Raw genomic sequence first — 25,895 nt, 5'->3', positions numbered from 1 at the left:
GACGGAAAGCTGGACCTTTAAAAGTGATGAACTCCGCTCCCTTTGGTCTCGGTTGCGGTTTCCTCCAGTGTTGAAGCACGGTGAGGGCTGGCCCCAGGAAGGGTCTGCAGCCCCTGCTGGGAGATGCTGCTGCTCAGCGCTGGGAGGAGGCTGCCTCTGCCCCATCATGGGGCTTGGTTTCACGTCAAGCTCGTTGGCATGGAGGGCGCTTCCTCCCTCTCCCGGGTGGAGGTTCTTGTGGCTTTTTCTGCCAGACTGCAGGCAGTGAGTTCAGATCTTCCTTCTCCCATCCTCCCTTTCGGATGGCAACCTTGGCCAGGTTCCCAGCCGCGAGTCGGGAGATGATGAGCAGGTGGCAGAGCTTCCCTGTATCAGGGCAAGGGAGGGTGAGTGGTAGCAAATGCGGAGAAAAAACTGTGGGTCTCTTCAGAGAATTAATTATCTGTGTTACGTCGATGTTTTAAAAAGTGGAGAAGTGATTTAAAAGCCTGGTTGGGAAGGGCGTGGAATGAGACTGAGGAAGAATGAGGGTTAGGATGCCATCAGGAATGACTCCTAGCAGCTGGAGGCTTTTGGAGAGTGGGAGGTGAAATTTCTGGGGAAATGTGAGAAACAGTTGCAGAGGTGCTTTGTGGTTGGTGTGCAGAGCCTTCCAGCGCTTGCTTTGACATTCGAGTACCTGTACGTGGTATGTATCCTCTGTGGATCGCTCCAGTTCCCATTGCTCTCCACTGTGCTGTGCACACCTGCCCGAGTCGTTTACTCTTCTGCCTCTGTGAGGATTTGAGATGGGGCTGTGCTCCGAGCGTACGGCAGAGCGCCCGGAACAGTGGACCATCGAGTGAAGCCCACCCGCCTGCCATTCACCAGCGGTGCGATCCTAGACAAGCCTCTCTCTTCAGTGCCTGTGACTGTGAGGGTCCAGCAGGAAACAAGCTGCTCGGGTGACTGCAAGGAAGAAAGCTGGGTTAAGGGATCCGTAATGGAAACGTGGGGAAGGTGCAGATTACACGTGAGAAGCATAGCAGTGTCTCAGGAGTTGGAGAAGGGAGAAGCTGTAACCAGCTATAGGGAGGTGGAGGCTGGGAGAAAAGAGTGTGGTAGACCGTGGTCCTGGGGGATGCAGCTGCTTCCTGAGGAGGAAGAGGAGGAGGAAGAAATCCCCCGTGGCTTCTCTGCTTCTCTCAATGTTGGTCTCACCCACTGACTGACCCGATGGAAACCAGAAGGCGAGGAGGACTGAGCGATTAATGCCGTAGCGGTCAGCGTCCTGGGCTCAGGTCACAGCAGAGTCAGGTGGAGAATGAATCTGTAAAAGAAACTGAGAGTAGCTGGAGGGGCAGCGTGCACACCTGTAGTTCCAGCACTCTGGGAGTTGAAGCAGAAAGATCGTGAGTTCAAGCCCAGCCCGAGCAATTTAATGACTTAGCAAGACCCTGTCTCAAGATTTAAAAAAAACAAAAAATTAAAGGGCTGGAGATTTAGCTGTGCGAAGGCACTTAGTCTCAATCCTTAGTATCACAAAAGAAAAAAAAAGTGGTAGCTCACTGATCATTTTCCTGTCCTTGCAAATGGATGAGAGTAAGACAGTCTATCTTGAAAGGTTCCTGGGGGGCTCACGTCCTCATGCAGGAAAGGCCTGCTATCATAAGTGTTCAATAAATGCGGTCTTAGTGTGGGTCTCAAACCAGAGAAAAGGGTTCTGTATCTTGTCTCTGTCTACGCTCGCCGGATTAAGAGGCGTTCCCTCCCTGTCCTATAATGGGGACCTGGAATAATTGCTTCTTTCACCGGGAAGTGTAGTGGGCAAGGGCGAAGACTCCAGGTTCCGGTTCCAATCCTGGCCGTCACTTCCTGTTGAGTTACTTCTCTGGCCTCAGTTTCCCCATCCGTAAAATGGTGCTGTTAGTGTCTTCCTCCCAGGGTTGTGAGAACTAGAGAGTGTCAGTAGCCCATGGCAAGTGTGTGGAGCAGAGTCTGGCACATACCAGGTGATCAGTCGACGTCGCCGCTCTGTTGCTGTCATTGTTGTCATCACGGCCACCTCACCCATGAGCCTCACCACCGGCACCCCATCGCCCATCAGCTGCAGGCACAGCCGAACTGGTGGGTCCCTCCCACCGGTCCTCTGGGGAGCTCCATTGATCAGAGCACTTTCTTCCCGTCCTCCCACGGGTGTGATATTTCAGGGAGTGATTGATAGGTGTGTGTGCACCAGCACGTGGGGAAGGGTGGGCTTGTGCCTGACTCTGGGTGCAGAGTGCTTTGTTATGCAGAGTAGCCTGCCTGTCATCCTCCACGGGCCCCTTCCTTGAAAAGTTCCAGGCTATTTTTGAGCCCTCCTGGCTCACACATGCCTTTCTACATCACGTCAGTGCCACTATAGAAAAATCGGAACCTTCTGGCAGAGCATAAAGTGAAAGAGTTCAAAGTGCATGGAGAATGAGGGCTGCTCTGATGCGAGGGGGCAGAGATGTGCCGGGAATGCTCAGCTGAGAGGCTGCAGCAGTGAGGGTGTTTGTATTTAGAGCTGGCTGACTTCCTGGGGAGTCGGCGGAGGTCAGTGTGGCTTCTGCAAGGATCCCAGGTGCACACACCTTCTGGAGGAGCAGGAGAGGGTGCAGGACTGGGTGGGAGTTTGCCTCAGGGCCAGACCTGGGCTCTGACACAGGTGCAGATGCTTCTGAGGATGGACTGAAGTGTTTTGTTGCTGGCTGCCTGGGAGTGTACTGTGCGCAGACGCACACACACACATACAGAAAAGAAAAATAACAAGTCAATCTGAGAATAAAGGCACAAAGGTATAAACCAATACCTTGTGTGCAGTTATTTAACTTTCCTGTTCTTCCTTGAAGGATAGAGAAGGGCTTTGGACAACACAGCCCTGTGTTCAAATCCCTCCCCTGACTTCCATTAGCTCTTTACTCCTGGGTGAGTGGCTGACTTCTTTCTGAGTCGCATTACTGGAAAGGAGTCATTACCACCCCTGGCTGGGCTGTTCAGAGGTGCAGTGTAGCCCCTGGGGCTCCAGACGTGTTTGCTAAATTGCTCTGGTGTCGTTCTGCCAGTAGTCCCCAGGGAAGGATAAACAAGTAACACTTTGATCTCTCACACGCGGGGACCCAGGCACAGAGACATTTGCACCTGACTGTGCTGGGCTAAGTCCTGGAGATGTGCAGGACCCCAGTCTCTGGGCCCCCCGCGGGAGGCAGTGTGGACTCGTGGTGTGCTGCTGACCGCTGCTGACCACTGCTGTACTGAGTGCCTGTGCTGGTGCTGCAGCTGTATTTGGCTCATGGTGTGAGAGACTTCGGGCATCACTGGGCGGCCCTGTTGCTGTGGACCTGTAGCAGTGCGTCATGCTGGAGCACTTAGTGCACCGAAAAGGTTCGCCTCACATCCAGAAAACAAAAGGGGACAGACAAGAGCTCGGCCTCACACTGCCGTCCTGAGGCCACATTCCAAGGACGTCTTACAGATTCTGCCACCACCCAGTGGCACCACACAGGGGAGCAAATCTTTTACTATTCGGACCCTTAAGGAACACTTTGGCTCCAAGAGATGGCAAGGGGCTGGGGTTTGGCCATTGTCTGGAGTCCTGTGGGCAGGCTTTCTAGACCTCTGGCTCGGTTTTCTGGCTCAAACCTTTTTTCTCCTACATAAAGTGGGGGATAACAATAAAGTTCCTCTCTGCGGTTGTCATGAGGGTGTGGGAGGGGATCCTGTAACACTTAGCATGTGCCTGGGATGAACTGAGCACTCCATAAAGTGCTTAGATGCTGTTGTGGTTTTTAATACTATTAGGGGCGGTAGCTGTAGCGGGCATAGCTATTGTGGCCGTTGTAATAACAGGATTCAAGTACCGTCCCCCGGAGCATTTCAGGTCTTCTCTTTGCTCTTTCCCCCTCCTCCGCCCTTCTGTCACTCCCCACTGGTAGCTTTCCTTTATGGCACCATTCTCCACCCTGCTCTGTTTTGCCCTGGGTACCAGAAAGTAGACGCCTGGAACTGTGTCTGCTGGGCTCCCTCACTGTCTGACTAAGTGAAGCCAATGGGAAATGGTAGCAAAAGAGTGCAGAGGGTCAGAGGAGAGAGATTTTAGGTTTCCACCCTCGAGTCCCTCCCTCCGTCTGGCCTCTCACTGCTAGCGGACTTATCCCTTTGTAGTGTCAGACCTCTCTGGGGTCTTGGTACCATTTTATTAGGCCGGTCACTTTAGGTGTGGTGACAGTTTTCCATAGTTGTTAGTGTTTTTTTAAGTGAACATCTTAAGGGTGAATTCCATTTTCTGTTGAGAACCCTATGAACATAAAAAACAATTAAAGCGTAACGTGTCGGATTATTTTACTTTGGAAAAACAGAACGGTGCAACCACTTGGAAAAAAAATGGCATTTCTCATAAAGGTGAACAGTTATTGTCTGATGCAGCAATTCCACTCATATGTATGCACCCAGGTGAGTTAAATAATACGTCTTCACGAAGACTTACAAACGAATACTCATAGCAGCTTTATTCAGAGTAGCCAGAAACTGGAAACATGTAGCATATCTATCAATAGCTGAGTAGACAAGGGAAGTTAGAAATAACCGCATAACACAATGTTACTAAGCTATAAATATGAACTAGGTACTGATACTGACAAGTACACAGGAGACTCTCAAAAACATTACTCTAAGTGTAAGAAGGCAGGTACAAATAGCACATCCTCCATGGCTCCATTAATCTACGGTAACAGAAAGCCATGGTTGCCAAGGACTAGGGGTGGGAGGGAAGATTAATTGTAAAAGGGCACCAGGGAACTTTGCGGGCTGTGCCGGTGTTGTGTGTCTTGATTGTCGTGGTAGGTGCATGGATGTAATATATCTGCCAAAACACATTGAACCGTATGTCTAAAAGGAATGTCTTTTCATGTATTAAACTGTGCCTTGTGAAGGTGAGCTGTAGGGACATTTACATTTGCTTTGTTCTATTCAAATATTTGGAGCATTCAGAATTATAAAAAGAAGAAAGCCTGAAACTCATAGCCAAAGACAACCTCTACCTTCCCTTTTTTTCTCTATCTAGGTCCTCACCCTTCAACCAAGGGTTTTAAATAATAAAGAAAAAGAAGTAACAACAAAAACAAAAACTCCAACTGGAACATATCCAGGACGAGGACCTTTTTGTTATGATTTTACACCCAGGATGATAGTAAAAAGGTTTCATCTTTGCTCTAACTGTACCGGGAAGAAATGGAAATGTGTAGTCGCTGAAGGGAGGACAGTAGAGAGAAGGAGAGGAGTAGGGTTTATAGTCATCAGCTTGGAGTCTCAGCCAACCAATCATCCAGTTAAATATTCCTGAGCTTTTAACTGGTGCCCGTGCCGAGGGGACACTGCTGAACAAAATGTGTGGCTCTTTTGCTGTGATGGAGGTCACAGTCCTAGAAGGAAAGGCATGATGTTGTTGTTGTTGATGATGATGATGATGATCGGGAACAGTAATAATAACAGTAGCTGATGTTTTTGGTGGACATGCTATGTGCCTGCCACTTGGTGTATTAAGGCTTATTTTTTCTGTAGTGTGTTAGTTGTGTTGTCACATTTAATCCTAGTAACTCTCTGGGTAGGTATCCTTCTTACTCCTATTTCTATTGTTGAAAGTAACAAAATGTGTTGAGGAAGTCAGATGGGAATATGTAGTAAGCAGGTTACATGTGGATTGGTGGGTTGGTGAGGACTCCCTGAGGAAATTCTATGAAATCTAAAATCTGTAGGATGATAGGAATTAAACCAAGAGCAGACTTCAGACCACAGGCTGGTACTGTTTTGTTGTTGTTTTCGTTCTTGCTTTTGCGGAGGACAGCGGGCTGCTTCTGAGTGTTAATTATGGGGGGACTGCACAGAAGAAGTGAGGGGTGGTGGTGAGCTAGGGGTGACGAGTGGCCCCCAGGGTAAGCGATGCAGGCGCATCCCCCGAGGTGAGGCGGAAGAAGAGCTCGGTGCAGGGCCTGCTCAGGTTGACATCCACAGTTAGTCCGGAGGCGTGGGTGTGGGTCTGGGGAGAACCCTGGACCCAGAGTTGCACGTTTGAAGGCGAAAGTGAACAGAGTTACGGAAGCGCAGTGGACTAAGGAACTGGCCTGGGAGGGGGCGTGCACAGGGAAGGGACCAGCACCTCTCACAGAGTGTGGAGGATGGCTAGTGGGGAAGAACTTAGAGAGCAGCAGCAGCAGCAGCAGCAGCAGGAGCAGGAGTCAGCGCAAAGAGGAAGAGGCCACCAAGATCGGGATTGGGACCTTCGAGGAAGCCTGGCATTTAGGCAGATGAAAGAAAACCTCTAATATTAAAGGCATCCTTAGGAGGTGAAAGATTCTTGCCCTGGAAGAATGCAGTGAGAAGCTTGGTGACCACGGCATGGAGATGTCATGCACAGGATTCTGACGTGAGTGTGGGGCGACAGCAGGTGTGGGTGTTGGTTAGGACTCTTTGATCATTTCTAAACTAGAACAATGGACTCAGGTTATCTAAAAAACAAAAACCAAAGGAAGGATACAGGGTATGCATACATGCAGTTCTAGGCCTTAGGAAGCACAGGGTCCAGAGTGGCTCTGGGGATCTCGGTGTCAGGAACTACTGGGCAACCTTTACATGGTGACTGCCGGGTTTAGTTAGCTCCATGAAGTTCTTGCATCTTCCCGCCCAAGACTCAAATCCCAGGGACAGAGACTATGATTTATGGATACTGGGTCACGTGTAAGGGGAGAGCCAGGCATCTTGACTAAAAGCACTACAAGGACTACACATAATGGCGAATGGGTGATTTCCCAAAGGAAAAAAAAATCAGCATTCTAGTTGTTAGAAGAAGAAGAGAATGCTGTGCAGGCAAAAGCTACAGATGGTCTCGTAATCTTTGTGACTTTGTTTTTGATTTGGGGACCTTTGGGGGGTTATATTTGTTTAGCAATCTTTAATTTTCAGTATTTACTTAGCTACACATCTTGAAATTATTGCTAGTATTTCACTTCTGCCAGCTTCTCTAAAATGAGTTGAGCACCTGGGACTGGCATGAACTGATCTCTGGGCTTTAAGCCACCTACCTTTGGAGGCACCGTTTGGTGGGTGTGACAAATCGTTGTGCCAAGAAAGGGCGCAGCCTTATGGTCCAGTGGTGTCTGCTTCACCAGCCAGGGTAGGAGCCGGGTGGTGGCAGATGGCATGGATCACAGCGAGCATCCGTGCACCGGATGTGCCCATCCCATTTCTCCTGGCACTTTCTTTCACCCAAGCAAACTCCCATGCACAACAGGCCCCAATATCTAGAGAAAAACAGTACAAGGGTGGAATTCACAACATGGGCCGATCTAGTTGAGTGTTCTTCATACCAAGGTTTTAAATTTATTATTTTTTTCCTTTTATTGAGTTTATTGGTACATTTTAGGTATACGGTACAGTTACATTCATTATTAGGATCTTGTACCTTTACATGACAGGTGATCTTGGCTCTCATTTTTTCCCCTTGTCCCTGCCCTCCCTTCAACCCACTCCTCCTCTCCCCATTTACAAACACTTTATTTTCATTTTCTCATATTTTTTCCCCTTATTACCTTTCCCTACCCAAGGTTTTAAATTTAAAAGGTTGATTTATAAGAACACACGAAGGGCAGGAGAAAATAGAAGCCTCCACTGCCCATCCTCCAGTTTCTTACATCGGGTTTATTAGTCAGAATTTCTTTGGTAACAAGAGAAAAACACAATCCAGATTGGCTCTGGACAAGAGAAATTTTTTGGCTTATATAGAAAAGTTGAGTTTCAGGTCTGGTTGGTTCTAGGTGCTCATATGTGGTTACCAGACACTTGTTGACTCTGCTTCTTTTGGGTTTGGTTTCATTCTCAGAATATCATTTTCTCTGTGATGATGACATGGAAAAATCAGGCATCTGCACTACAAGCTTAGCACCTCTGCTGAAAAATTATCCTCTATCCTAACGTTTCCAGGAAAGTCCCGAAGCTGATTCTCAGGTGGCGGCCTGCATCACTTGCCCACTGCCGAATCCACACTGTTGTGTAGGTCCTCCATGCACCCTCAGAGCCGGTACGTGAGGTGATTTCCCGAAGGACAAGCCCTGCAGATGGAAGCTGTCAGGCAGCCATGAGAGATGCCCACTACACTTAGGTGTCAGGCCCAGGCCTTCTCCTGGTCTCAGGGTGCTGGAGCTAGAGATGGCTGGTGAGCAACAGGAGGTTGATGAACCCTCTCCAGCCACGGCAGGATGTCCAGCTGCTCCATTCTCACGGCCCGTTAGAGAGGAGAGGACTTGGGGCAGGGCCAGTCTCCCTGGGTTGTCTGGTGCTGCACAGGGGTCTGGCTCCCCAACTTGCTTCAGCAGAAAGGAAAGGGGGAGAACAACTTTCATTTCAAGAGGTTTTTTTTCTTGATGCCTATTCTTTACCTGTTGGAGGCTCCACTACTTTACCATGCTTAGCTTAGTAGATTTGACAACACTATAGATGGAAACATGCCTTTCCTGTAGTTGCTGACACTGCAAGGCGATTGTTTTCCTTTCTGAGTGCTTGGCTGATGGTAAGCAATGGAAGTGTGCTCTCTCTTCTTTTACAGGAGGAGATAATTATGAGAACTTTAAGAATTCCATGTGAAACAGGATAAACGAAAGTAGTTGAGCGATTTGATGGATTGTTCTCTGCAAATTGAGATGGAACTGGTACTCGGATGTATTCGTTTGGGCCAAAGCAGGCAGTGGGCGCACGTGCAGAGTAGCCGTGCTCAGCTGGCATGTTTGGATCACCTGGGGAGATTTTTTAATGTACCGGTGCCTGTCCCCTCTTCCCACAAGTTCTGTTAAATCAGAGCCTCTGGGAATAAGACCTGAGCATTTTTCCCCCAAAAGCTCCTTAGGTAGCCATAGTGTGCAGCATGGTATCAGATGGATGTAACGAAAGAGAAATAGAAAACAAAAAGAAAATGGAGACCATCTCATTACTCATACAGTTGTCCTTGGTATCCACAGAAGATTGTTTCGAGGATGGGCCCTCTCTTGAATACCACAGTCTGCAGATACTCAAGTCCCCCGTGTAAAGTGGCATAGTGTTTGCATGTACCCTACACACATCCCGCAGAGCACTTTAAATCATCTCTAGTTTACTTATAGCATCCGATGCCCTGTAGCTGCTCTGTGAATAGTTGTTACTTTGTTTCGATGAGAGAACATTGACAAGAACAAAAAATCTGCACATACTTGGTACAGGTGCAACTTTTTTCCAAAATATTTTTGGTCCTTGGCTGGTGGACTCCTCAGAGGTCGAACCTTTTGGCATGGAAAGCTTACTGTATACATTTAGATGTGCATTGCTCACACATGGAAGGAATATCTCTAGATTTACAATTATGCAAGGAACTGGAAAGAATAATTTCTTCTGGTAAGGAATAGAACAGTGATTTTCAACTGTGTACTCCTTAGTAACGTTTGTTATGTTTGAATTTTTAAATGATACGCGTGCTATACTCTTTTAGAAAGAAAGTCTCACTGCACACTGAAAGCTGGCCAAGCAGGGCTAGGAATGACCCTGAACCCATGCAGTTGGTCTGTGTTAGGGCAGCTGCCTACACACCCACAGCCATGGACCCACTGCCTGTGGCCTCAGTTGCCTTCTGCTTGACTCAGCTTTGATGAGCTATTTCTGAGTATGAGAGTGACCACTGATTCATTCACTGCCCATTCATTCATTTATTGCTTCATATTTTTATTAAGAATTAGATATGAGTCAGACACATGGATCTTACCTTCACAACCACATGGGAAGTGGGTGGTCTTATTCCCATTCTGTGGTTGGGGATATATACTAGTTACAATAGAAGTAACTGAGGTAGAACTATGTGAGGCAGGCTGGCCATCTGAGACAGAGCTTGTAAACTAGTAACATGCAGACATGTTTGGATGGTCTCCATGGAGTTTTATCAAACATCCTGCCTGGCCATACTGGACCCATGCACCCAGGTCCACGGTTGGCTGGAGCTGAGTTTCCCTTGGAAGGGCATGCATCATACCAGGCTTGCTTCACTTAGTCAGAAGGGCTGCCTCTGCTGGCACCTGAGTTTGCAGCCCCTGCTTAGGGTAGAAAAATGAGTGGACCATCATCTGTTGCACAGGAACACTGAGCTGAATCATTTTATGGAATGTGCCACTTCTGTTCTGATCTGCCTTTCAGTCTGATGGTTGAAGAACTGAGCTTCTCTGCTGTAAATTTCATCCGGGACTACATGTGAGGGACTGTTGGCGTTGTTAAGCTTGTGGAACAAATTTGCACGATAGAGAATGTACAAAATGCATAAGAGGAAGGGACCGTCATCTGGCCCGGCAGGGGAATGAGGCAGGGCAGGGAGAGGATGTAGAAGTAAAGTTAGACAGTGGTGATACCATGGATGGATGCCAGGTTAAGGTATTTGAGCCTTTTCTTTAGGGTACTTCTGTCTGTTCCGACTTCCACGGCGATGCAAATGTCAATCTACACTGTCCAGTATGGCAGCTTGTAGCACACGGGCCTACCAAGCACTTCACATGCAGCTAGCAAGAGCGAGGAATTGAATTTTAAGTTTTATTTAATTAACTTAGATTTACATAGCCCATGTAGTTACAGTGTTAAACAGCATAAACTTAGGCACCAGGCAGCCACTGAATGTGTTTGAGTGGGGAACGATACAAACGCTGGGTCTTCAGAGGAGAGATTTTCTAGAAATGTGTAATGGCATGGAAGAAACAGGTAGGGGCATCATTGACACTTACTTGGCTCTCACTGTGTCCATACACTGTTAAGGTAAATCCATCAGATTCTCACAATTCCATGAGAAAAACTGCTGTCATTGTCTCTATTTTATACACTAGGAAATTGAGACCCAGTGAGGCCCTTTCCAGGTCACAGAGCGCTAAGAAACAGTGGCTGCCGGTCCAGGCAGTTTGGCTGCAGGGCTTTGCCACAAGCCTCGCCACTGTGGGGGAAAGTAACTGAACCCTCCTCGACAGCGTACTTTGTACTGCACCCTTGGCTGTGCATCCACACGTGACCTCTCATTTAGATTTCTTAACTGTTATGAGACATTGCCAGTCTTATCTCCTGTATGGTTATGGAAACTTTGGCTCCCAGAGATAAGGTATCAAGGCAGGCTGATCAGTTAAGGCTTCCTTACAACAGTCTGTCTCTGAGTTGTTGAGGGCAGCTAAGGTGGAAGTAGTGGGGAATGTACAGGAGGGTATGGCATAAAAGATGTTGCAAAGGAAGAATCAGTGGGATTTGGCAGAGAGCTGAGTGGCGGGGGTGAGGAAGTGGGGGAGGACTGCTTCTGGAACAGCGAGATGAATGACAAATCCAAAAGCACCGTGCAAGCAGAGTGTGGGCTCCACAGGAAGATGAGCCTGGTCTCAGCGTCACCACTAACGAGCTGAAGGACTTCAGGCCAATGGCACCTTTCCGAGCATCGGCATCCCTGCTGGTAGGATGAGGACCATAGCGCCTTCCTCAGAGGGTTGTGATGAAGTTCGGGTTAAATGTGCAGTGGAAAAGCCCTTTGCAAACTCCAGTAGTGTGGCCACGTGACTCATTCTTAATGTCAGTGAAGCCAGGAGTCCGGTGGCAGTGGTGACCAGACCTTTCCTCATTCCATCACGGAGACAGTTCCCAGAAGCAGGCGGGGGAGCTGCGCTTCACCCTGGAAACCAAGTTGAGCACAGAGAGGTCTGTGGGTCAGCTTTGGCCAAGGAGTAAAGAAAGCTCCTCTCCATCCACGGCAAAACAAATTCTCGTGCCGGTGGCTCCACCTCGGATGCCCCTCCCCACCAATCATTTTCTCATTTGGTCTTCATAGCATCTCTGGGAGACTAAATAGTATTATTTCCGTTTTGGAGGAGGAAAGTTAGGCTCAGAGAGGTGTAGTAACTGGGTCAATCCCTCATCTTATATAAGATGTAATTAAAATAGAGTAAAAATAAGTAAAAGATACGTTGCTATTAATTCACCTCAAAATACTTGCCTACCTTCAAACACACTCATCCATTGTTCTTGCCACTTTCTGAAGCAGCTCTGGATGCCCCTTTTGTGAAGGTATTTAGTTGCACTGTTATGTCTGCTTCGATGTCCTGAGTCAACTCAGATGTTCACCTTGCATCACCTTTATGACTGTGCGGGCCAGCCGGAAGTTGCAGAATGCCAGATCTGGTGAGTAAGGTGGACGAGGCACACTGTGATGTCTTCACGAGCCCTCCTTCCCATTTCATGGTGCTCAGCAGCAGCAGCAGTGATGCCATTTTTTATTAGACCTCATAAATAATTCATGAAAGAGGACTTCCAGAACTACTCTAGAGAGAGGCAAAAACAGTGGGATAAGTATGTTTGAAGGGAGGAAGAATATTTTGAGGGGGACTAGTGGCAATGTGTCTTTTCTGTAATACATTTAAAAAAAATGTAAGTATCCACTGTAGTTTTTCATTGTGCCCTGTAAGTGGTAAAACAAAGGTTCAAACCAAGTAGTTGACCAGTAACTTCTGCAGCTGACGGACCTCTCCCTGCAGGGATGGGAGGTTTTTGGTATCCTCAGAGAGGTGAGAGCCTAGGAGAATGCTGAGGGCTCTTGTCTTTTTTATTTCTCTTCCAAAGATACCTGTAGCTACTTCTGGGATTTCTATGTTGGGTTGATATGATTTAGGGGCAAAAACTGCTCTCTAAGGATGTCCGTGTTCCAGAAGAAAATGTAATCTGGTGACTTTATTTACTCCTCTTTGGGATGCAGTAAATATATCTTTTGGTTAAGCGTGGAGAGTTTGGAGGTGGAGCGCAGTGTGAAGCAGAATTGGGGTCTCAGTCCTTTCTTGAGGCAGAGAGCCAAGGAAGGTCCCTTGAAATTGCCCCTTGGGTTTTTGACTATCAGTAGCATATCTGTTGCTTCTGGAATCAGTGAGGTATTCTGATCATTGGAGTGCATTCCTTACAGAGACGCTAGGAGACACGTGGATGCTTGTCTTTCCCAGCTTCCAGTGGCCACCTGTCTTCCTTGGCCTGTGTTCCCTTTCCTTGGCTTGTGTTATAGCATCACCCCACCCTTTGCTTCCATCAGCAGGTCTTGTTCGATGCCAGCTCTCCCGCCTCCTGCTTGAAAGGTTCTGAATGGTTATACTGGGTCTACACCAACAATTCAACCCATTTCACCATCCTAGCATTCTGAATCACATCTGCAAAGTCCATTTTGCCATGCAAAGTAACAGTCACAGATTCAGAGATTAGGACGTGGATATCTTGGGGTGGTGGACGTTATTCTGCCTACACAGCTGGCATGTGACCTTCAGAGCTTCTGTGTAATAAGGGAGGCATGGAAAAAGATAGAGCTTGAGACCTCTTTCTCATTCTTGGCCGGGGCTGAATAGCACTTCCTCCTTTTAAGCAGGCCATGTGTCCATCTCCCTACCCGCTCCTGACATTTTCATTACTTAGCTGGCCCCTTGGCATTTGAGTGTGAGACCCTGTTGTGTAGCTCCAGTCAGTCCTGTCTGTAGAGGAGTTCAGAGGGCTCCAGCCTGCAGGTGCTCAAACCCTGGAAAGAAGGAGTAATTTAAACCATGAAAGGTCCCGGATGGCTGGCTTGTACAGGCACCTGTGTGAAAACAGGACCTGGTGTCATTTTCAGCAGCTCCATAGATGCTGCCTCTTCTTTGAGAAAAGCTAATCTTATCCTGAATTGCCAAACAGAAACGAGGGGGTGTTTATTTGTATCACAAAAGGATGTAGTTTGTTTCTTAAAATAGCCAGGCCTCCTCCTTTCTTTGAAGTGTTTTAGTTAATGGGGAATTATTTGATTTACACAACTTTTCAGAAACATGAGGGGGAATTACCTGCCTAGAAACTTCCCAGCATCCAGAGTCATCCCAGCTGTTCTGTAGAGCCACACGGGGGTGGTTAGGTCACTTGGCCTGTTGACTCCTCGGTGGAGACAGATTAGCTATTTCTGTGGGTAGTTGGAAAGCTACCTCAAGAGACCTTATCAATGGTCTGTGTACTATGACCATGGATAGTGGTGGAAACCAGGAGGAACAGCCAGGAGGACTTCCCAGCATCCAGAGTCATCCCAGCTGTTCTGTAGAGCCACACGGGGGTGGTTAGGTCACTTGGCCTGTTGACTCCTCGGTGGAGACAGATTAGCTATTTCTGTGGGTAGTTGGAAAGCTACCTCAAGAGACCTTATCAATGGTCTGTGTACTATGACCATGGATAGTGGTGGAAACCAGGAGGAACAGCCAGGAGGTACATCTGCCACAAGTTGGTGTTATACTGGCTTGTACAGGCACCTGTGTGAAAACAGGACCTGGTGTCATTTTCAGCAGCTCCATAGATGCTGCCTCTTCTTTGAGAAAAGCTAATCTTATCCTGAATTGCCAAACAGAAACGAGGGGGTGTTTATTTGTATCACAAAAGGATGTAGTTTGTTTCTTAAAATAGCCAGGCCTCCTCCTTTCTTTGAAGTGTTTTAGTTAATGGGGAATTATTTGATTTACACAACTTTTCAGAAACATGAGGGGGAATTACCTGCCTAGAAACTTCCCAGCATCCAGAGTCATCCCAGCTGTTCTGTAGAGCCACACGGGGGTGGTTAGGTCACTTGGCCTGTTGACTCCTCGGTGGAGACAGATTAGCTATTTCTGTGGGTAGTTGGAAAGCTACCTCAAGAGACCTTATCAATGGTCTGTGTACTATGACCATGGATAGTGGTGGAAACCAGGAGGAACAGCCAGGAGGTACATCTGCCACAAGTTGGTAATGTTTTCTTCTCTTTCTTCTATTTTTGTCAAGATGACATTCATTCTTTAGTTCACTCATATACCAAGCATTTTTTTTTTTTTTTTACTATTAGTTATGTACCAGGACTTGTGGGAGACATTAGGGAATGAAAGATACCTCTACCCCAAAGTGGATAAGTATAAATAAGATCATAACTGATATTTTAGAAGTTTTGAAGAACAAAGCAGCTACTTGAATATGGGGGGAGAGCTTTTCTGGGTGAAGGAAGAAATTTAAATCTTAATAATGGACCACTTAGAAATTTAAAACAATAATGTCACTAAATATAAAACACAAAATGTAGCCAAAATTGTACTTAAAAGAAAGATTTTTAGCCTTAAAATCTTTAAAATTTTAATGAAGAGGAATGGGAATAAATTAATGGAACTGTCAGTTCAAGCGGCTTTAAAAATGGCTGCCCATGGTAGCAGCAGATAAGTGTTGAATACTCATGGTATGGTAGGTACAGTTCTTTGTGTGGATTAACTCATTTAATTCTAACAATACCACCATGAAGTTGGAACTATTATCACTCTCATTTTTCAGAGAAGAAATTGAAGCAGAGGGAGAGCCGTTAATATATTCAGATATTATAGTTTGCAATTGTGACTATGGAATCCAAACTTGGCCATCTGACTCTAGAATTCATACTCCTAATCAGTAAGCAATACACATACAAGTAAGTGATGCTTTTGCAGATGTGTTGGGGAGGCTAGCAAAAGGAGCAATTAATACAGTAGGATAAAACCGAGTGGAATTGATAAATAATCCGTGATCTGCTTCTTTGAAATAATAGAACAATAAATAGACAATAAAGAATATTAACTTCTGAAAAAAGGAAGAGATTACTTAACAATATTATACAGGGAAAGAGCAAATGCTTAATACCACCCTAGATAAGGTGAGCAGTGTGAGCATATTGGGCAGAACCCTGTACAGGGTTCCAGGGAAAACATAAATTACAAAGGTTAGTTTGAGAAGAGATGGAAGATCATCTGTGAGGTCGAAAGGTAGACAGCGGGGGGAAAGTGGGATATATGTGTCAGAAAGGAAAGAAGAGAATATCATTTGGCATAATGTGTTTCTTCTCTTTGGAAAACACAAAAAACTGTTATGAGCTTGTGTTGTTTAGGATTCTTTAGAGGAACAGATTCAATAGAATGTGTGTGTATATATATGTGTGTGTGTGTGTGTGTGTGTGATATATGGGTTTGTCATATATCACATATGTAATATATACGAATTATTTCAGGGGATTTATTAGGCAGGGTTACAGAATCAGACATCAGGGAGTCTACCACGGCCATCTGAGTGCTGGAGAACCAGAGAATCCAGTAGCTGCCCAGTCCAAGAAACCGGAAGCTTCAGAACAAGAGAAATTAAGTATATGGGAACAGTTCAAGATCAAAGGCCTGCAAGCTCCCTGGGGAGTTGCCTGTGGGAGTCTGCTGGAAGACTGAACAAACTGGAGTCTGATGTCCATAGGTAGAGGCAGCAAAAGGTGCACCGCTCAAGCCACATGGAGCCCTTCAAAACGCGCCAGCTGCCTTCTTCTCTCCCGTTCACTGCATCCAAGCCACAAGCCTGTTGGTCGGTGTCGCTCACAGCCTGGGCGGATCTTGCCCCACGGTCTTCTGGCCTCCACACCTGTCAGCAGGAATCACCCCCACAGTCATGCCCATAACTGTGTCTACTCATCGGCTAGGTGTTTTGTAAGTCAGTCAGCTTGACAATCAGGGTGAATGGTCACAGAGCCAAAGAATGCTCACAAAATAAATATACTGAAATTCTGTTGCTTTCTTATTTGTGAACAATGACCAGTTGGAAAGCAGACTAGGAAAACTGCCAAGTTCGCAATAGCATTAAAAAAAGAATCCTGAAGATTGTACTAAATGAGGAATATGCTGGAAATTCAGAGAAAAGTAACTATTGAGGGTTATGAAAGATTTTCAACCAGGGAAAAATCAATTCCTGATGGAATTACACATTGTTGTAAAAATATCAGTTATCTTGAATTTTATTTCTAAATTTAAGAGTGTTTCAATCAAGATCCTCCTGTTGTTTGGACGGAAGGGACCCATTAAACACAATTCCAATAAAAATTCCATTGGTATTTTAAAAATCTTGATAAACTGATTCTAAAGTTCACTTGGAAGAATAAACATGCAGTGATAGCCAAGAAAGTGTTTGAAAATAAGGATAATGAGGGAGGACTTGCCCTGCCAAGATATAACATATTATAAAGCTGCTATAATTAAAACCCCTATTGCTCTACTTCAAGACAGATCAATGGCACAGAACAGAAGGCCAAAGACAGACTCCAGTGTATGCAATTATGGAACATATAATAAAGTTGGCATTTGAAATCCATGGGGAAGGGATAAATTATTCAATCAAAGATGCTGGGACAATTGGTTACCTATTTGGAAAAAAAAATGGCAAGTTAGATTCTCATTTCACATCAGATTACAAGAAATTGTATATGAATTAAAGAGGAAATGGTGCCTTGGAAAAGTAAGAGTGGAATACTATTTATATTATTTATATGGCTTTGGGACATGAAGAAGGCCTTTTGAAGTGTAGTTCGATTAAGTTTTCTCTGTCTGGTTTTTACATGTAGTGATTAAAAAATTATATGTAGTATTTCTGTTCTTTTTTATCCTTTACCGTTAACACACAGTTAAATTTACAGTGTTTTATAGGTAGTTTTTTATAGTTTGTAATCTCTGGAGGAATATAAGACTCAGCACATTTCAGTTTTATAGCCCTCTTCCACCCCACATCTTACGGCCAAAGTTTTTTCTTTTAGTTCCTTCCTTTTTTGTCTCTCTTCATTTAAAATTTCATATTTATGGAAAATATTGAACATGTGTAATAATAGATTTGTATAATGAACCTGTTTGTTTCCATCACTCATGTTCAGTAATGACCTAGCATGAGCAAAATTTTTTATCAACAGCCCTCGCTAGCGTACTGAATTATTCTGACTTGAATTCTTTTATTCATAAAGATTTAAGGTGTATCCCCAATAAAGATTCTATTTTTAAAACTGCAGTGCCATTTTCATGCCCCAAAGTCTGTTGCCTAACATCAGTAACTCCTTCATACCATAAAATCTGAGTACATCCCTTTCCCTGACACATAGCCTCATATTATATTTTTTATTTAAAACTTTGCTTTGGCACCTGTTCGTAGTACATAACGGTTCCATTCCTTTTGGGGAGTGGATACATATGAAGACCACACTTTAATTTACTTTTCACCTCCTCCCTTTTCCTCCCTCTCCCTTCTTTCTGTCTCCTGATTCCTTCTCCATTTGAGAAAGCTCTAGCTACCTGCTGCCTGTTGTCTGTCTTTATTTTGCTCTTTCTAGTTCAGATTTCTCAGATAAGAGAGATCATGTGATATTGAAGGTTGTGTGTCTGATTCATTTCACTCAAGCTTATGGTCTCAAGGTGCATTCATTTTCCTAAAGATGACTCCAGTTTCTTCTTTGTGGCAAAACAGTGCTCCATTGTGTGTAAACAGAACATTTTCTTTATCCATTCATTTGTTGATGGACATATAAGACCTCATAATTTTTTAAACTACTGGTTTCTTCAAATTAGGATTCAGGTAAGGTCCACATAGTCACTTGTTGACATGTTTCTTAAATTCCACTGAATATGTTTCTCCTCTATGTTTTCCCCTCTTGCAGTTTATTTGTTGAAGAAATCATGTGGGTTGCTTTCTTGGGTCTATATTCTGAGGTTTGGGGGGTGAGTGTTTAGTGATTACCTCCCTATGATGGCATTTAGTCTCCTCCCCTGGCACGTGTACTTTCTGTCGATCTGTAGTTGTATGGAGAGATTTGACCCAGTTTAGACTGGATCATTTGGCAGGAGTACTTCAGAGATGGTGGTGTGGGCCTGTGTGAAGGCATGCAGTATCTTTGGGGATGTCAGGAGCTACTGATGATTGTGGTTCTGATCCACTGTCTCACTAGGGATGGCCGGGAGGTTTCCTGTTCTTTTTTAATTTGCTGAACATGTTCTTTAGAAAGGTTCTGAACTGGTCCCCAGACTATGGTGTCTGTCCTCTAATGACAAATAGTCTAGAGATTGTAAAAGGAAGTTTGAACAACAGTGATGGTAACAGAAGATCAAACAAAAATGGTTTTATTTTGTATATTCCCTGACCGTCCCTTCATCCGCTGACAAAATCCTCCAGTAGTGAAGCCATACCATAGATAAATGTGTACATTTCTATGTATTTGGTTGCAAATGACTAATGTAACAAGGTAAACGTCGCAGTCTGTTTCTTCCATTCTTCCACTTAACTGACACCCTTCCTAATCAAGCTCCTAGATGGAGCGTGCATTCGCCACTCATGCTTACTGTTTCTACATCCAGTTCATATTATGAAGTATGACTCTAGCATTTCAAGATACATATTTCTCATGCATTATGAACCTAACACAAGCCAACTGCTTCCTCTGGTGCCTGATCTAAGAAAGAACATTCTATTTCCAAACCAATAGAAGACCAGGGATCTTCAAGGAAGTATTATGTGGAGCATATGTGATCTTTTGAACACTGTTTAACTTTAGAAATTTAATGCCCGTGCGAGATACAACATAGTTATACCCAAGAGTATGTCTTCAACAAGGGACAGGAGGCAGAAGCTGAAACTGCTGTGCTTGGGCATAAAGCCTTTATTTGGTGAAGTCCAAGCTTGCTGATCTTGCCCTCCCTTTTCCTCCGCCCCCGCGCTTCTTCCCTTTCTCCTAACCTTATTTTCTCTTTTGCAGTTTGCTGCTTTGTTGTGCACAAACGGTGCCATGAATTTGTCACATTCTCCTGCCCTGGCGCGGACAAGGGCCCAGCCTCTGATGTAAGTAATGGGCAGGGGTCAGTTCCCTCTGTCCACAGTCAGTGCATCCTTCTGGGTAATGAGAGTGAGCATGCTTAGACAAACTCTGTTTCTGCTTTGGTCCACCTTCCTGGAATTTTCCCTGTTGGCTTTGTCACCTACTGGCCCTGCCACCCACTTGTAATTGGTAGCTGACCTCAGTTTGCCCTAAGCAGTAGTGACACCTGTTACTGAATCTCTTTGACTCCTGTTAGCCTTCCACAAGTGGTCATTTGCCATTTTGTTGCAGTTCGGGGTGGAGACATCTGTTACTATAGCAACACCAACACTCTAGAGGTTGTCCTGGACAGTTTGGCACTTGAAGTGAGAACTCCAGACAGTGTGGGACATCCAATGCTCTTGCAGGCCTGTTTGCTGAGTTGAGGGCTGGGACCATTTGCCATGTTCTTCCCAATCCTACTCTCTGGCCCTTTTAGAGCAATTTCTTCTCACATTCTCAGGAAAACAGGCAGAGAAGTTTTTGGGGAACTGTCTAACTCCCTCTAAATGTTTTTGCAGATCCAGACTTGGATTTTCAGTGCAGCTAGGAAGGTGCTGCTTCCTAGGCTGCGGCTTTATCTGTCACATTTTTCTGTTGCTAAGACAGAGACTCAGTTCAAATTGGATTAAATGGAAAGGGAAATTGTTGGTGCCTGAAGTTGGAAAGCCCAAGGATAGACCCAGCTTCTGGTGTAATAAATCAAACAGCTGAAATGAGGTCCTCAGGGTCCTCTGTCTGCATTTCCTGGCTCAGCTTTCCTCTGTGTTGGCTTCATTTCCCAGAGCAGTGTGCTGGCTGAAGCACCTTTAGTTTTAGATCTCATCACTGCTGTAACCCCATTGAAAAGACCTCAGGTCTCTCTGGACCAAGGTCACAGGTGACTGGAGGGGTGGGCTACACTGACAGCATAAGCTCTCGTTGATAAGACTGGCCCCGGCTGGCCTGTTCATGTACTTCTTCTATGGTCTGTATGTGTGGTGTACCCCGCACCCCAATATCTGAACATCTGAACTCCAAGGTATGGTATTAGGAGATGGGGTCACTGGGATGTGATCAGCTCCTGAGGAAAGAGCTTCATGAATGGAACTTGTGCCCTCTAAGAGACCCCTCAACCCCTCCACCATGTGAGCTTATACCAAGAAAACAGCTGTGGTTGAAGAGATGGGCCTTACCAGGCACCGAGTCTTCCAGTCTCTTGATCTTGGACTTCTCCCCCTCCAGAACTGTAAGAACTACGTTTTTGTTATTTAAAAGCCACGTAACTTTTGACATTTTGCTATAGGAGCCCAAATGGACTAAAGCAGGAAAGTTTGGTACCATTGGTAGTTCTCTAGCAATGGCATTTTAAGGATTAGTTTTCTGGATTGGTTCTGGGGCATTGAGAGTTGAGGTGAGGTTCTCCAGAAGGCTGTGTGTACCCTGGGAACCAGCATCCTTTGTATGGTGCTGATTCTGCAATGGCCAGGATTGGCAGGCCCAGGCATCAAGGGTGGTGATTTCCCCTACTTGGAATCTTTTTGGCTTTGTTTTCCCATGACCTTATGTTCCACTGGCCTAGAGGTTTTAGTTCTAGAGGGAGCAGTTCCTCTACAAAGAAAAGTAACAGTGATTCTGTTGAACTAGAAGTTAAGACTGCCCACAGGTCACTAATAAGCCAAGAAGGAACTCGTGGGGCAACTGATACGGACTCCCAAGGGGAACGAATTACTGTTCCACAGTGTAGGAAGTGAAGAGTGTGTCTCGAATACAGAAGATCCCATAGGGCATCTCTTGGGATTACCATGACTTGTTATCAAGGTCAGTGGCAAAGTACAGCAGCCCAGTGCAGTCAGGGCTACTCATGGGCCAGGCCCTTTAAGGATGAAGGTTTGGGTCACCTTGACAGGTAAAGAACCACCACCAGCCAAGGTGCTTGCTCATGGAAGAGAGAATACAGAATGGGCAGTAGAAGAAGGGAGTTTTAGGGAACAGCTATGAGATAAAGTTATAGACCAGTTATAGAGATAAAGGCTGTAATTGCCAATAGTACTTCCTCCTAATTGTGTATAACTATCTTTGTATTACAGCATACATATATTACATATCTTTGTTTTCCTTCCTCTCTCAATATTTTGTCATGTAACGTAGGTTGCATAGACTTTATATCAGTATTTTAAGTATTGCTAGCTTTACATCTTGGTATTTAGGTTCTACTATATCAGAAGAAGAGAAATCAGTACTCCAGAATTTTATCTCTTTCTTCTGGGAAGAGATTAATGTGATTTTCCTTGTTCAAGTCTAGTTATATCAGAAGGAATTATGACCTTGTTTTCCTTTGTTTGGAAGTGTAGTTTAAAGAGAAGTAAGTGTGTAGGTGTCAATTGGGAAAGGGTGAACGTGTGATAGTTAAATCCAGGCATCAACTTGCCTGGACTGAGAGATGCCCAGATAGCTCATAAAACATTACCTCTGCCTGTGTCTCTGAGGGGATTCCAAGCAAAAAATAGTATTTGAATTAGTAGACTGAGTGAATAAGAAGGTATATATGGTAGGCATGATCCAGTCCATGAGGGCCTACATAAAACAAAAAAGCAAAGGAAGAATTCATCCTCTCCCACTGAATGGGGACTTCTATCAGTCCTTCCAATGGGCATTGGTGCCCTCAGGTTTTAGCCATAGACTTGAACCAGGACTTCTAACATTGGCACCTCTACTTCTCAGGTCTTTGGACTTAGCTGTGGACTAAATTATGCTCTAGGCTCTCTTGGTTTGCCAGTTTGCAGATGGTAGGCTATGGGATTTCTCAATCTCCTTAATCATGTGAGCCAATTCATAAGATAAATTTATCCATCTCTGTCCATATCTATTCTGTTAGCTTTGTGTTAGTGTAGAAGCCTGAGTAGTACATTGAGCCTGCTCCTGGAGACGAAGATATGTGCTCATTCCATAGTGTGAGAGTGGCACAGGAAAACTAGACAAGCAGTACTATGTACTCGTTAAATTCACAGACTATGGAGAAAACTTTCCTAGTTTCAAACCTGTGTGGTCTTGGCAAATTATTTAAATTTCTTTATGCCTTTGAGTCTTCAGCTGAAAAATGGGGAAAGTAATCATTGCAACCTTACCCTATGCATTGTTATGAATGTCAAATGCATAAATATCTGTGAAACCACAGTGTCTGGTACGGTGCAAGATCTATCTATACCTCATGGTGATGACAGAGATGGGAAAACAGTGAGCACGTGGGAGCAGGGAGCAAGAATGGACTGGGGATGTCTGAAGGGTAAGCAGGTTCTTCGCTTGCCACCTGGCAACCCTTCCTAGGAGTGTGCAGATTCCGTTAGGTGTGTGAGACCCCTCTCCGTATGAATGGAGGCATGCGGCCATAAATTGTTTCAGGCATGGGGAGAACAGGAAGTACTCCCTGTAGCCAGCAGGCATAGGATTTGGCAGCCTGCCTGAAATGATTCTATTCCTGGATACCATCCCATGAAGGCCACTTGGCACTAAGGATGATGGATTGGTCCAGACTCCTGATCCAGCTCCACTCGGTTCATTGACCTTTTTCTGCCCATGGTTGGAAGCATGATTAAGACCAGGCCACACCTGCTTGTCCACCTGGCCAGGCTCTCTCTTGTCTGTCCCTGATACTCATGCAGGAACTGTGTAACCTTGGAGGAACTGGTGTACAGCAAGTCCACAAAGCAGAAGTGTTCAGCGTTGTCCATGAAAAAGAAATGTGATGGGTTCCATCTTCTTCCCTGCTATCCCAAGCCCGATTGAAACCAGGACATATTCTGGATATTAGTAGAACTCTGTGTTGACATCATTCTGCAGACAAGTCTTCATCAGGATATATTGAGGGAACTTCTGGAGCTAGGCAGCGGCCTGTGAGCCTAGTTACTGACCTAACCATGTAATGCTAGAGGGAATAGACCATGTAAGTGGCACTCAGCATCAGAAGGCCTCAACCTGTGACAGGGATTGGGGAAGATACCTCTGATCATTTGTAGGCATTCTCCCAGTTCTTGGTCTCACCAGGTTGAAAATCATCAGTGCTGTTTCTCAGACCTTGCAGAAACACCACCTGGAACCGCCATAAGCATTGCATACGGACAGTATAGGTCACCCAGCACTCAGAGTATGGGCCATGTGTACAGCCTCTTGGGCGATTTCAGAATGAGGGAGAGAGGAATTGTGTCTGAGGGCTGGGACTAGTGTTCTTGTCCATGTCACTGGTTGCCTGGAAGGTTGGCTGATGACTAGACCATCTAGGATGGAGCCACTCACGGGACCAGCAGCAAACAGATCGTTGGCCTGGCACATGGGTTTCCTCCGCGTGGCTCGTCTTCCATGCACCTAGCTGGCTTTGGCTCGTCCACATGGAGGTTTCAGGGTGCCAGGAAGAACAACAGAGCATCCCCCACTGCACAAGAACTTTTAACACCTGTGCATTGTGTTCACTAAGGATATGAATGCCAACTCTATAGGTTTATAGTGAAATTTTAAAAATATTTAAAGTTGGAAAAGTTATAGAGAAAAAAAGACGAATGGATTAATAGCAAAAAGCTGCATGCCCTTGCACAAAGTGCTTGGCAGCGTGCTTCATGAGCCCAGGATGCTGTGGTAAAAGCATTGCTCCTGCTCCCAGCCTCCCTAATTGTGAATGCACGGATCACCGTCCACATTCGCCTACCCAGTGGCTTGTCCATAGCAGGTGACTACTGTCTCCTTCCCCACTGCTTTACACGAGCTCCGTGATGCAGTGCCGAGGAAAGAGCTGACTCTGGAGCCGGAGTACCTGTGTATCAAATTCCTCCTCTGCCATTCCTCCTCTGCTCCAGTGGTCTTGGGAAAGTAAAATTTAAGTTCTGTGGCTTGATTTTATATCTTTAAAAATGGGGGGAAGTAATACCTAAATCAGTATTTTTTCTTTTTTTTGGCGAGCATTCCATGAGATTCCTTGGTTCACATCCACAGTAGTATTTAGCATTAAAAAGGCACTTGATAAGTGTTTTAAGATTATTATTAATATCACGAGGCATCTCTCCTGCCCAAGAGAGGGCACAGGATACCCTCTGGCCTGCCAAGGAATAATAGCTGCTCGTAATAGCTCACTCTGAACAGGGGCTCTGGGCCAGGCAATGCAGAAGTGCACAAGGACTCTTCACACTTTCTTCAATATTTTATGGTTTTAGAAATAATTTGTGTTCCAAAAATTACTCAACCTAATCCTTTTTGACCTAAGGATGACAATTCTAGGAATTTTTGCCAGGAGATTATTTAAGGACATACACCTGTATTTAGAGTAACATTCACAGCATCAGTATTTATAGTAACAAAATATTGGAAAGGAATCCAGCGACTGTTAATTAGGATCTGCACAGTAAAATATATCCACATGCTGGTGTGTTGTGCAGTGGTTGCATATCATAGCCTCTGGGTGGGAGAAATGTTCCGGATCTCGACTGAGATGGCTGCTACACAGATATACACATTTTCCAAAACTCATCCAAAGGTGTGCTTAAAATCTGCAAGTTGTTGCATGGAAATTATACTTCAGTAAAAGGCACGATGACTAAATGTTGTTGACTTGGGAATATTGTAAACGTACAATGCTACATGAAAAAGAACAAGACAGGCATGGTGGGACATACCTATAATCTGAGCTACTCAGGAGGCTGAGGCAGGAGGATCACAAGTTGAAGGCCAGTTTAGGCAACATAGTGTACCCTGTCTATAAATAAATAAATAAACAAAATGAGCACATGGCAAAATATTAGGTATGGTATGATGTATCAGAAACATAATTACAAGTTTATAATATTTTAAAATATTTTTGCATGTGACATTTAATATTAAGTATATAATAATTCACATGTAATACGTAGTTTTACACATATAAAAACCGAAAGTCATGTTTCCCAGGCACAGCAGTCACAGCAGAAGTGTTCTTACTTTGGCGGCCCCTTGTTAATTCTGCCTTTAGGAGCACTTTGGCATGTTCTGTTGCTGCTTTCTCTAGTTGTTCATTTTGGATCTGCTTCACTGCTGGAGTGGACTCAGGTTTCCCACTTAATTCGGAGAGGATCCAACATGTGAAGGCTCAGGTACAGAAGTGCCACAAAGACTCGCTTCAGTTGCTTTCAGATGTGCTGCTCTTGAGGCGGTCTCTCCCTCCCTCCCACCATCTGCTCTCCCCTCCCCC

General features: G+C 45.2%; 1 protein-coding gene across 1 annotated transcript in view; it reads left to right on the top strand.

The window, feature by feature from the left end:
* The window catches only part of Prkcb (protein kinase C beta), a 302,610-nt gene that overhangs the window by 106,721 nt on the left and 169,994 nt on the right, over positions 1-25,895 (top strand). Inside the window, exon 4 of the mRNA XM_010623466.2 lies at positions 19,607-19,689. Within this exon, the coding sequence (XP_010621768.1) occupies positions 19,607-19,689 (83 nt within the window). The remainder of the gene's footprint in view (positions 1-19,606; positions 19,690-25,895) is intronic.

This window comes from Fukomys damarensis, unplaced genomic scaffold (assembly GCF_012274545.1).
Source record: "Fukomys damarensis isolate Sample0158 unplaced genomic scaffold, DMR_v1.0_HiC HiC_scaffold_34, whole genome shotgun sequence".
In the NCBI taxonomy this organism is placed as follows: domain Eukaryota; kingdom Metazoa; phylum Chordata; class Mammalia; order Rodentia; family Bathyergidae; genus Fukomys; species Fukomys damarensis.
The sequence above is the reverse complement of the archived record's forward strand: the minus strand, read 5'-3'. Positions and strand labels throughout refer to the sequence as shown.